At 49.8% G+C, this 12,648-nt stretch overlaps 2 protein-coding genes across 2 annotated transcripts; both read right to left on the minus strand.

Moving 5' to 3' along the window:
* Positions 1 to 2,782: 2,782 nt before the first annotated feature.
* Positions 2,783 to 3,680, minus strand: LOC136544588 (cytochrome P450 709B2-like). Its single transcript, XM_066536696.1, has 2 exons — positions 3,244 to 3,680; positions 2,783 to 3,164 (listed from the first exon to the last, which is right to left on the minus strand). Exons 1-2 carry the CDS (start codon positions 3,678 to 3,680, stop codon positions 2,783 to 2,785), a joined length of 819 nt encoding a protein of 272 aa, XP_066392793.1.
* Positions 3,681 to 5,561: 1,881 nt separating this feature from the next.
* On the minus strand, positions 5,562 to 7,598 carry LOC136547319 (cytochrome P450 709B2-like). The gene is made up of 2 exons (XM_066539281.1): positions 7,165 to 7,598; positions 5,562 to 7,044 (listed from the first exon to the last, which is right to left on the minus strand). The coding sequence occupies exons 1-2, from the start codon at positions 7,436 to 7,438 to the stop codon at positions 5,780 to 5,782; spliced, it is 1,539 nt and encodes a 512-aa protein (XP_066395378.1). The 5' UTR covers positions 7,439 to 7,598; the 3' UTR covers positions 5,562 to 5,779.
* Positions 7,599 to 12,648: the final 5,050 nt, after the last annotated feature.

Consider the following 12,648-nt stretch of genomic DNA (forward strand, 5'->3'; position numbering starts at 1 on the left):
TGCGTTTTCAAGATCTACACCGTTAATTTTAAGACGGTTTTAAGTCAGTTCATCCAACAGTGATCGAGGGAGATGACACGGATCGATGACGTGGCAATGCCTTGTCCCCTACTCCATCTCTCCTATATAAGGCGCCCCTACCCCCTCTAGGAGGCCATCTCTCATTCAGATCAAGATACACCAAAAGAGAGAAATCCCCACAAAGCTCTTAAGATGTAGAAGTAGAATAGCTCTAGCTGAGAGTTAGGGAGAGTTGAGCCATGCTCAAGTTCTGGAGAAATCTTCAGAGGTCAGGTATATCTTTGTATCTCACCTTTGTAAGACTTATGCTTTAACATAATTATCTTCTCTATCTACTTTTATGCCTTTCATGTGTATGGTTAGTATAGTTATCATACCTTAGCATGGGATCTCCGCTCGCATCGAGTGCTTTAGTTATCGTATGTGACTAGAGTAATAATCCATAGTATAGACATGGTGTCTAGACTATAGGTTACCTGAGATTGTGCTCAATCCTACGGTTAGTTGTGGTAGCCCTAGAGGTGATAGCTCTGTCAGGCCGTTGTAATCCACCGTGTTTGGATTGATGTTCGTAGAGATTTATGCATCTTTCCCCCAACTACGCTTTCTCATCCCCCTCGAGAGTTGGAAAGGTACTATTGCTCCAAAGTGTTATTATGTGTGATCGCTATATCTGCCCATGGTTTACCCTATAGAACTAAAGTAATAGAGAAGTATTTAGGAATCTTGATCTCACCCGTTGTCCTCTCAATTTAGCTAGACTGCTCATTTATGGAATTCCCTTATGTGTGTGTCATTATTTATAATTGTTATCATAAACAACACTTACCCCCACTTTAGTTTTGCTAGTATACTAGCTAGTAGATACATGATGGTGAACAATCAACTTCTTTAACCATTGTTTCCCTATGGATAAATATGATACTCTGGAATACTCGGTGAAAGCTACAACGGTATCCGTGCGCTTGCGGATTTATCTCTGTGCGTTTAAAATTACCAACAAGCTCTCTGGCGCCGTTGCCGGGGAAACAATTGGCGTAAATAGCTTGATGTCTGCTAATCTAGTTGTGACTAGCTTTCGTGGGATTATCCCTGTTCTATTAAATTATGGAAAAGACAGGACAACAGACGCCGTTGCGACCTTTCGACGAGTTTACACAAGAAAAGAAGAAACATTGAAGAACCCAGAGTGCCTAAACATTCATGATCTATCAACAATAGAACCCTGCCATCTCACATGTATTGTGTGTGTGTGTGTGTATATATATATTTTTTCTAACCATGTGTAGATCGGAGAAAAGGTCGCCGTCACAAGTATTCAAATCTCATCCCATGTGACAAACAAAGACACCTCACAACTCACAAATTCCATTGTGAATCATGGTAAGTATGATCAAGATAGGTGAAATAGTCTTGTTCATGGACTTTAAACTTGATGAGTATTTATCTTCTAATTTTTATATTCCACTGCATGTTTACTTTGAATAATCGATGCATCCGCTTCCATTTAGTTTGAATTTTCTCATATCAAATCCACAGCATGCTTAGCCCCTTTCATATATTCATTCCACTTCCATCTTTATTAAACAAAAAAAATCTCTCACCATGATTATGCTCTTTCATAAATCTCTATAATACTTTCATGCTACCTTTGTTTGCTATAGTATATGCTTAGATTTTGAAGTATCTTCATACACCTTTTTAAATTAAGCATGAAGCTTAGTTTAAACTATTTTCCTAAATTAAATTAGACGCGGTGTCTAGCTTGATTCTTGAACTAAAAGGTGTGCTAATTTTAGTTTCAAAGGCTTTTAAATTATGCGTGGTACTTAGGTTAAAATGTCTTCCTAAATCAAATTAGATGTGGTGTCTAGGTTGATTTTTTAACCGATAATATGCTTTAGTAGATACTGGTTATTTTGTTGGACTAACCCCTGTAGAAAACCCTCAACTTCAATTTAGAAAAGTCCTGAGATGAATTCATATTAGAGATGAATCAAGGCATATGATGAACTCCAATAACTTTGCACAAAGAAGACCCGACTCATTCTTCATAGAAGGAAGAACTGTGAGTATCAAGGTTTATTCACTTATCTTTTGTTGTAAGTTATCTTTGCCTTAAAACATGCTAGAATGCAGCGAACACATGGAACATGATAAATAAAATTTATGGTAAAGTAATCATAAAACTATCCTTTCATTAGCACAGATAAAAATCCCTCAAATTATGGACAACAACCTGCATTGCAAATTTATTGTATTCCCTCAGGTATGTGTCTACTAACATTTTGCAGGGATGAATAAAGATAAGCTATGCCAATTCATGGTTTGGTTTGAATCTTCATACCCAAGCCAAACCACCACTTCAGTTTTGGAACAAAGAGAAAGAAGATGAGTGCCATAAAACGGATCTACAATAAAAGCACTCACTCATAGAAGTGGACGGACAAATCAACAGGCTACAAGTAATGTCAAAGACAACCTAGCATTGAGCTTTCCTAAGACTCAAACAAGGATGCTGATGAGAAGCAAGGTGCAACCGACCTCATATTAGTCATAATATGTCTGCTTTCATCATCTTTGAAGACACCATCTTGCATGTCGACAGCAAGGACAAGGCAACGAGATGCCACTACACCATAACGCGCATCATCGTGTCAACAAATATCAGTAATCAATGAGGTCTGTCGACGGTGTCTCGTAAGGCCGTTAATGACCATGATCGCGAGACGATATCCCATAGACATTGGAGATGAAACTTTCATACAAGTATCAATGAGGTTCCTTCCTTGACCATCAAGACAGCTGGCGTATCGCTATCAAAGATAGAAGAACAACTCTCCGGGTGCGTGCTTAGAAGGAACGAGGCCCATGTGAGCAGGTGCGACGTGGTGTCGTGCCCGGCGAAGAAGAAGGTCTTGCACTCGTCGATGATCTCGTCCATGCTCAGCATCGGCGTCTCGCCGTGCTCCGGCGCGCACGCCTCCAGCATGAGCCCTAGCAGGTCGTTCCCGTAGCCGGCGGTATCCTTGGCGAGGCGGATCTTTATGATGTCCATGAGCATGCCCCTCACCTGCTTGTCCAGCTTCCATGTCCGGAGGTTCTTCTCGGTTGGGACTTGGGAGGTACTTGAGGGCTGGGATCTGGACGTTGAAAAAAGTGGAGAAGGCCAGGTACTGGAGCTCCCTCTGCGCCAGGAAGACCCGTTTCCCCTCGTCGTACCTGCTCCCGAACGCAGTGTGCGAGATCACGTCGGCGGTGAGCTCCTCAAACCGGCTGCTCAGCTCGATCTCCACTTCACCGCCCTTCGCGAGCTGTGCCTCCCACTCGGACATCATGGAGCGAGCACAGTCGGACATGGTCGCCGTCATCATCTTGATCTTGTCCATGTTGAAGGCCGGGTGCACGACCTTGCGGTGGCGCTTCCAGTCGTCCCCATCGGTGAGGACGAGGCCCCTGCCGAGGAGGCGGGAGATGTGCGGGTTCATGAGGTTCTTGGGGTAGAGGCCGGTGCGGTCGAAGAGCACCTTCCTGACCACGTTCACGTCCGTCACGCACACGTTCGGCCTCGCGCCGGTCCAGTACACGAACGTCTTGCCTGCAGCCACGCACGGAGCCTCGTAAGTAAGAAACACAACAATCCTGCCAAGAAACAGCATGTTCGGTTGGCTGATTCGTATCGTTGCTGGTTTGTGAAGAAGTACTGCTGGCTGGTTCGTGAAGAAGTACTGCTGGCTGGTTCGTATCGTTGCTGGTTCGTAAGTCAAATTTACAATCGTTTACGACAAGCCACAGCCAAACGAACAGGCTGAAAGCGTGCGAGCGCCGACGAAGGACGCAATACACCAGCCACCAGGTCTGTGACGGCTGACGACGACGTACCGTAGAGCGCGATCCACTTGCGGAAGTCATATGAAGTGCACAAGGAAGCCTTTAGAAATGGAAAGCTCGAAGTGGCTTCTGCTCAGCACCCATATCGCATATGCTCATAATGTGCTCCCTAATTCCACGTGCCTATCATAGCATGAGGTAAGCATCTTCATGATGAGAGTTTCAGCATAGGTATTAGATGAGCTCCTTAAATTCTCCTCAATCGAGTTCGTCCAGAACTTCACAATAGTCAACTCCATCAACTTTCTTATCGAGAAATTCTCCTCTTATATGCCAATAGGGATCGATTGCATAAGGATCATATGATCAAACTTAGCCAGGAATGTGCAAGAGGCACTAGTACGAGCATAAAAACATGTATCTCAAATATAAACACATGACCTCTAATTCACATGTTCATTCAATCTTTTATTTAGATTTTTCATGACCTCTTATGCTCATTCAATCTTTATTTAGATTTTTCATTTTATATTTATTTAAAATAGATCTAGGTCCTCGACTATACTCTTAGTTACTATAGTAGCATAAATAGCATTTTGGCATGAACCATGACTCTCAAGATGTTTAATTACCTTTATCAACAAATTATATGCATAGTAGTGTTATTTTATAAAAGATGGAGTATTTTACAATTAAAACACATCATTGATGTGTCATAATATTTTAGTCAAAATGCATAAACTTATCCAAAATATGACTTATAAAGTTTATTAACATTGGAGTATTGATATAATTTAAAATAATTGTAAATGTTGTTGCTATGTGTTTTTTCAAAAGAATATTTTCACAATTGATAAATTATAAAAATATATATTTCTCGCTATTATATGAATAATTTAGTTTATAAAAATATATATTTCTGAGTTATTTCGTGTATGGATTTAGGATGAAAGGACCAAACTGCCTCTACATTACCAGCTAGGAATGTGCTTAGAATTTAGCCATTGGGTGGGCATTTTGGTCCATCAATTGTAACTTGGACATATAAATAGTCCCCCCCCCCCCCCCCTAAAATAAAGTAGACACAATATTCCATATTACAAAAAAAAAAAATCCATTCATTAGCATTTGCCTAAATCCTCACTCTATATTGATCCAACACTTCGGTCAAGGACAACAACCGTAACATAATCGAGTAGTTTAGAAACATATATAACTTAATTTATGTTTATTTAGTTATCTTATATGTCAAAATCTATTTTTAATTTAAAATTAGATTTTAGGAATAATTTAGTTTATATTTTATAGTGTCAGAGATGGATAATTTAGATATGTATTACAAGGTACTTAGTATTATCTTTTACAGTATGCTAGACTAGAGGTGGGTAAATTAATTGCAAATTTAGGTATCACGCTGTATATCTTTCATAATAGTCGAGGTTGGTAATTTATATGCAAATTTAGAAAGGTTACTTTAAATTATCTTTTATAATGGCAGAGGTAGATAATTTTAGTTGTAGACTTAGAGGTGAATTTATATATTGTTATGACGGCATATTATTATTGGATATATTATAAAGATCCAATGATTATTATCAGCAATAATGATGATAAAGTCTACCAAATTAATGGCTAAATTGTTTTGTTTATTATGAGATTTTATATGATTAATCTTTTTTCAAAGAACATCCTGTGTTAAGATTAAGATACTTGGATCATTGGTGCATGGGAAATTCTGAATTAAGATTGTTCAATCCAAGTAATAATCTAGCTAAACATTTACATATATGGTGGAATTGGAGTATACCAGGCACCAAGCAAAAAAAAAGAATAGGACATACATTATGTAGGATACATAGATATAAGTAGCAAAAAGAAAGGAAATATAACCGACATCCTATGTCACATCTGGCACGCACCATGAAACCTACAAGCGCTTGAGGAGCATGGGGAGCCCGTGCCTTGGGCGCAGGGTGATCACGTCCATGGGCGCGTGGACGTATTTGGGGGACAGGTCGAGGGCAAACCTCTGCAAGATCATGGCGACCACGGCCTTTGCCTCGATCATTGCGAAGTTCTGACCGATGCACGACCTTGGCCCGCTGGAGAAGGACAGCAGCGCATTGGGGTACTTGGCCGCCCTTGTCATCCCGTTCTCGAACCTCTCCGGCTTGAACTCGCCGGCGTCGTCGCCCCAGACCTCCTTGTCACGGTGGATCGTCGCGATTGGAATGGTCAGGATCGCGCCCTCGGGTACCCTGACGCCGCCGAGGTCGAGATCTGATCCTGCCTTCCTCTGGATCAGGGACACCGGGCCGTACAGCCGCAGAGTCTCCAGGAGGAACATGTTGACTAGCTTCAACTTGTTGAGCGCGTCGCCGGTGGGGACCTCGTCGCCGCACTCCCGCCGCACCTCCTCCCGGAGCCTCTCCTGCCACTCCGGGTGCGTGCTTAGAAGGAACGAGGCCCATGTGAGCAGGTGCGACGTGGTGTCGTGCCCGGCGAAGAAGAAGGTCTTGCACTCGTCGATGATCTCGTCCATGCTCAGCATCGGTGTCTCGCCGTGCTCCGGCGCGCACGCCTCCAGCATGAGCCCTAGCAGGTCGTTCCCGTAGCCGGCGGTGTCCTTGTTGGCGAGGCGGGTCTTTATGATGTCCATGAGCATGCCCCTCACCTGCTTGTCCAGCTTCCATGTCCGGAGGTTCTTCTCGGTTGGGAGGTACCTGAGGGCTGGGATCTGGACGTTGAAAAAAGTGGAGAAGGCCAGGTACTGGAGCTCCCTCTGCGCCAGGAAGACCCGTTTCCCCTCGTCGTAGCTGCTCCCGAACGCCGTGTGCGAGATCACGTCGGCGGTGAGCTCCTCAAACCGGCTGCTCAGCTCGATCTCCACTTCACCGCCCTTCGCGAGCTGTGCCTCCCACTCGGACATCATGGAGCGAGCACAGTCGGACATGGTGACCGTCATCATCTTGAGCTTGTCCATGTTGAAGGCCGGGTGCACGACCTTGCGGTGGCGCTTCCAGTCGTCGCCGTCGGTGAGGACGAGGCCCTTGCCGAGCAGGCGGGAGATGTGCGGGTTCATGAGGTTCTTGGGGTAGAGGCCGTTGCGGTCGAAGAGCACCTGCCTGACCACGTTGACGTCCGCCACGCACACGTTCGGCCTCGCGCCGGTCCAGTACACGAAGGTCCGCCCTGAAGCAGAACAAACAAGGCCGTCAGAGGCTGATGCAACGTGATCGATGGAGCCTCGAGCGTCGCGTCGCGTCGAAGCAGGGCGCCAACTAGCTAGCGATCGATGGACGCATCACGTACCGTAGAGCGCGATCCACTTGCGGAGGTGCGGCTGCACCATGGGAATGAAGTCATGGTCGTCGACGTCCAGCGTGACGGCGGCGCCCTCGCCGCGGAGCCGCTTGATCTCGCCGAGGCTCCCGGTGAAGAACCTGTACTCCGGGCCGCGCACGCCCTGCGCGCGGAACCTCCGGGTGATGGCGTAGGGGCGCCAGACGAGGTGCACCAGCGCGTTGAACGCCCACGACGCCAGCACCGCCGCAACGGCCGCCGCCACCATCCAGGCCACTCCCATGGCTCGCGGTCACTGCCTCTCTTTGACGAGCTGCTGCCTCTCAGTCAGATCTGCACGTACGGCAGAGTAGGAAATCTTCTACTAGACCGCTTGGTTTTCTCGCTGGGTTGAAATTGGAAGAAAGCTGGTTTTGCCGCTGACACTTGGATCGGAGGTGAGGTTGTTTGTGTGGAATGAATGAATGCTGAGGCTGGTGGAGTCTCCTGCTATTTATACCGTGTTTGTGGGTTTGACCTTTGACGTTCTAGTCGCCGAGCAAATTGGTGGTGGCCTGGCAAGCGCGGGTTGTCTGGTGAGATGAGATCAGTGATGATGTCACTGATTCTTTGTCTGGATGTGCACCAGCAGCTTGTGAACAGTTGTTGCAGGAGACTGATGAAGAAGCCGCGTAGCCCTTGCTGTTTCTGGAAGGCCAAGCCGTCTCAAATGTTTAGTTTAATTTACTCTGTCATTAGATTGTCTCGTCACGTTTCAGTTTCATTATTAAAAGGATCAATTCTAGGTGACATTCAGTTGTTTTCGTCCCTCCTGTCAACTGAATTTTTTCCATGTACTTACGGTGTCTTCTAGCTATATTTACACTGTCTTATTACTAGATTTATAATAATTTCTTCAGTGTGATTTATTGAACACGGTAGTGTAATTTAGAGATAATACAAATATATGCCAAATTTTTCAGAAATACTTTCAAATTATTTTTATGAATTGCAGATACCAGAGAAATATATTTCAAATTATTCACAAAATTTTCATAAATTTCAAAACAAATTTTCCCAAATTGTGGTGGGACCCACCTCCCCAACCTTATCCCTTCCCTTTCGTCGAATGCGCACGCAAACAGAGTCCGGAGAAGAAGCAGCAACGGTGATCCCACCTGGGGACGGCCCTCCTCGTAGCCGGCCGTCGGTCCTCCTCGTCGCCCTCCTCATAGACGGCCATCGTCCCTCCTCGTCGCTGGCCACCGGCCCCGCGCCGCGCCCGCCATGGCCGGGGCCGCGAGCTCTGTGGCTGGCCGCACCTGCTGCCTCGCCGGCCCTCGCTGACTGCGCGTGCCTCGCCTGTTCGTCGGCCGCGCCCCCGGCTAGCCGTCCGCGTAAGATCGGATGGCTCAAAAATCAGTTGATTGGAGAGGCCAAATCAACCCTGCTGAGGTTTAACAATTATGTTATTACAATTATACGAAACGTGCAAACACTTCAAGTTCACAGCGTATTGTACTTGAAGTAGATAAACAAACACGCGCACGTAGTATCTTAGCAGTCTTTTGTCGAAACGTTGGAAGGACAGAGGAAGCTGGTTGCCTGCTTGCGGAGTCTGTTGATTCATTCTCGGTATGTAAAAATGGTGCGCTTGGATCTTGGACTCGCAATCACGGGTGACATCAGAACCTAGGTCAGCAGCACTACTACTTGTTTGAAGAAGGCGAGTGCACGCATACAGTTGTAGTCAGCCTTCAGCTGTACGTACTCTTGTCTCTGTCCTACTGTCCTTCTAGAAACAAATATCCGCTTAACGAAAAAGAGCATACGATTGTTGATAAAAAAGTGTGGCCAGCGTCCGGACGTCTATATAGACGCGTGCATCCGAACGGCCGCACAACCCGCCTCCGTACGTGTCGGTGTTTTGGATCCGACGGGTCCTCAACCGACTAGTGAAAGTGTACTGCGTGCCTCTAATTCCGGATGGTGATGCAAAGAGACACAATGTTTATACTGATTCAGGCAATAGGTGCCCTACGTCCAGTCTAAGAGAGCGATCTTGTATTTCTTGCACCGAGGTGCTCGTAGTAGGGGTTTACAAGCAGGGCGAGAGAGGGAGCTAGTCCCAGATCTCTGCGTAGTGGCGTGAGTTGCTTGAGATGTTGGTCTCTTGCGATGAGGAAGAGTGTGACTGTCTGTGTCTGTCCGTGTTCTCCTGCGTTCGACCCCCCAAAAGCGGCCCCGGTCACTCCCTTTTATAGTCGAAGGGAGGTACAGGGGCGTTACATGCATTAGCTACGTGGCGTTTTGTGAGCAGAGGCGACATGTTCGAGCCCTGTAGGTCATCACTGTGGCAGCATGGTCGGTGGAGCGGCCTTGTCCTCGATGCACTGGAGCGACGCGCCGGTCACGCCTGATCCTGTGCGACGTGGGAGCTCCTGCGGTTTGGCACAGGGCATGGTGCGTACTGCAGACGACGTGTCGGTCGCTGTATGTTGACAACGTAGAGAGCCGATGCCCAGTCGGTGCAGAGGCTGAACCATTGTGGGGGCTCGGCGGGTGCGAGTCCCGATGCTTCAGGAGCCCAGAAGCGGATAGCCGAGGCTCAGAGGGAGCAGTTGGTCTTTCACGCTGATTCTGAGGCTACAGGGGCCCGGACATGACTCTTCACGCCGCGCTGTCCTTGGAGCAGGGGTTAGGCAGCACAGTGCAGCACGGGTGTCAGTCGTGGGCACAGTGTCGAGCACAGCGGCCGGTAACCCCTGCCTCGTCCCGTCCCGGACGGCATGGCGTCGATGTGACTCACGTCTCGTCGGCCACTCCACTATATCGAGCCATCGTTCGGCTGACGTCGCGGGAGTGGTTGAACGCGTTAGTTGGACATGACGTCCTGTCAGAGAAGTCGGCCAAGGCAGAGGCGACGGGGTTGTTGCCGAGCCGGCCTCGAGCGAGGCGGAGAATCGGTATCTCGTCCGAGGCCTTACGGGCGGGGCCTCGGGCGAGGCAGAGAATCTATACCTCGTCCGAGGCCTTACGTGCGGGGCCTCGAGCGAGGCGGAGAACCGGTGCCTCGTCCGAGGCCTTACGTGCGGAGCCTCGAGCGAGGCGGAGAATCGAATCGGTACCTCATCCGAGGCCTTACGTGCGGAGCCTCGGGCGAGGCGGAGAATCATACCTCATCCAAGGCCTTCCGTGCGGAGCCTCGGGTGAGGCGGAGAATCAGTACCTCGTCCGAGGCCTTACGTGCAGAGCCTCGAGCGAGGCGGAGTATCGGTACCTTGTCCGAGGCCTTGTGGTTTCATTTTGAGCCGAGCCCACTTCGAGTGAGCCCGGATATTGTTCGAGGTGGGCCGGGCGGTCCAGCTGAGCCTCGGATCAGGTGGGGGTTTGTCGGTGGTTGTCTCTTAGCTTCGATTTTTACAAGGTCTAAGCGATTTTTTCGGTTCTCGCTTAGGGGATCCCTTTTATGGTACCCGACAGTAGCCCCCGAACCTTGGGGAGAGCGTGAGCGCTCTCCCTAAGGTTTTGACGAGACTTGGCTCGCGGCAGCTCCTGTCGGGATGGTGTTTTGTACTCGAGCCTTCGGTGGGTGCGCGTGAGCGCACCCGCTGGGTGTAGCCCCCGAGGTCCTGGAGGAGTGGATTTATTCCTCCAGGGGCTTTTCTCATGTTGAGTGAGGGGTTTTATCGCGTTTGCCGAGCCCTGAGTGCGAGTTCGGGTCGCTGGGTCTTGGCTCAGTTGCAGGAAGAGCCCCCGAGCCTCTGCTCGGAGCAAGAGGGCGATCAGGAGTTTCCTTGTCTTTTTTGTGCGGCCCTCGCGCATCCTTTTCGTTCGGGAGGAGGGGTTGTTTGCCGAGCCCTCGAGTACGAGTTTGGGTCACTGGGTCTCGGCTTGGTTGTAGGAAGAGCCCCTGAGCCTCTGCTCGGGGCGAGAGGGCGATCAGGAGTTTCCTTGTCTTTTTTGTGCGGCCCTCGCGCATCCTTTTTATTCGGAAGGAGGGGTTATTTGCTGAGTCCTCGAGTGCGAGTTTGGGCCACTGGGTCTCGGCTTGGTTGCAGGAAGAGCCCCCGAGCCTCTGCTCGGAGCGAGAGGGCGATCAGGAGTTTCCCTGGCTTTTTTGTGCGGCCCTCGCGCATCCTTTTTGTTCGGAAGGAAGGGTGGAGTATGCCAGGCTACCCTCTGTGGGCGCGAGCAGTGACACCTTCGGTGAGCTGTTATCGGGTAAGTCCGAGTGGAGGCCCGTGCCCCATTTGATAGGGGTCGGCTAGCGGTCTAGAGACGCACTCCAAAAGTACCAGAGGGCTTCTCTAGTGGGTCCTAGGGCCATTCGATTGGCCCCGGGGGCTCGGTGCCTCCCTACGGTGGGATCCCATTCAGAGACCTCCCTGTCGGTCTCGGACATGACTTAGGGCATCCCAAGCAATTGCTTGCTTGGGCCTCGGCCATGTACGGGCTCGCCCATAGTCATCCCTGACTCTGTTCGTCCTAGGGTGGCTGTCGAGACTCTCGGGGGCCCAGCCTTCGAACCCCTGGACCATAACGGGCTCGATGCCTAGTTCCTTCGTCTGAAAGGAATCGGGTGGGGGATATTCCCTTCCCACCGGCTGGCGACGGTGGTTGCGCCTTTTGAGGCGGTTCCTCAAGGAGACGGAACGGCGCCTGCCATTGCTGCGGTCGGGTGTGATGCGACATCTGCGGATGGGACGTTACCGTGCGCGCGATTAATAAGGAAAAGGTGGACGCGTGGGCGGTTTGGTTAGATCCGGATTAACTGCGCTAGATCTGAGGGAAACTTCCCTGGTTTCGTCGCCCGTCCATTTCGCCCTCTTCCCCCCTCATAAATATGTGACGAGCCGAGCCCCGCCCCTCCTTACCTTGCCTGCATTCGCCCTTTCTGCCCTCGAGCGGTTGCTAAGAACAGAGGAAGAGAGCGCCGGGGAGAAGAAGGGAGAAGGGGAAGGAAAGGAGAGGGAGAGAGAGAGAGCGAGCCTTACCACCGTAGCCGCATTCTCCATCGCACCCATGGTCGGCGGTACTGTTGTCGTCCAGGCGGATCGTTGGGGTCCGTCTGACATGTCCGTGGCGACGCTGCAGTCGCTCATCGACGACGGTCTCCTCCGCCCAATCACCGACCCCGACAGACCGGAGTGGATTGCTCCGAGGGGCGAGTCGAGGTCGAGGCCACGCGATGGCTATATCGTGAGCTTCGTGGCCTTCCACGAGCGTGGTCTCGGCTTGCCGGCAGACCGGTTCATGCGGGCGCTCCCGCATTACTACGGCGTGGAGCTCCACAACTTCAACCCCAACTCCATTGCGTAGGCGGCCATCTTCGTCGCTGTTTGCGAGGGGTACCTAGGCATCGCTCCCCACTAGGAGCTGTGGCTCCACTTCTTCCGGGCGGGGCTCAACACCAAGCCGGTGGGCACGCGGAAAGCGTTGAGGGCCAGCGGCTGCACTCTCCAAGTGCGCTAAGACAAGCAACCCTTCTACATCCCGGCCCAGCTCACGACG

Source organism: Miscanthus floridulus, chromosome 3 (assembly GCF_019320115.1).
Source record: "Miscanthus floridulus cultivar M001 chromosome 3, ASM1932011v1, whole genome shotgun sequence".
NCBI classification, from domain to species: domain Eukaryota; kingdom Viridiplantae; phylum Streptophyta; class Magnoliopsida; order Poales; family Poaceae; genus Miscanthus; species Miscanthus floridulus.

Coding starts and splice junctions, on each gene's coding strand:
- LOC136544588 (XM_066536696.1), bottom strand. CDS start 3,680: ATGCTGTTTCTTGGCAGGATTGTTGTGTTTCTTACTTACGAGGCTCCG. Junction 3,165..3,243: donor CACACTGCGTTCGGGAGCAG/GTACGACGAGGG, acceptor TTCAACGTCCAG/ATCCCAGCCCTCAAGTACCT.
- LOC136547319 (XM_066539281.1), bottom strand. CDS start 7,438: ATGGGAGTGGCCTGGATGGTGGCGGCGGCCGTTGCGGCGGTGCTGGCG. Junction 7,045..7,164: donor CAAGTGGATCGCGCTCTACG/GTACGTGATGCG, acceptor GTTCTGCTTCAG/GGCGGACCTTCGTGTACTGG.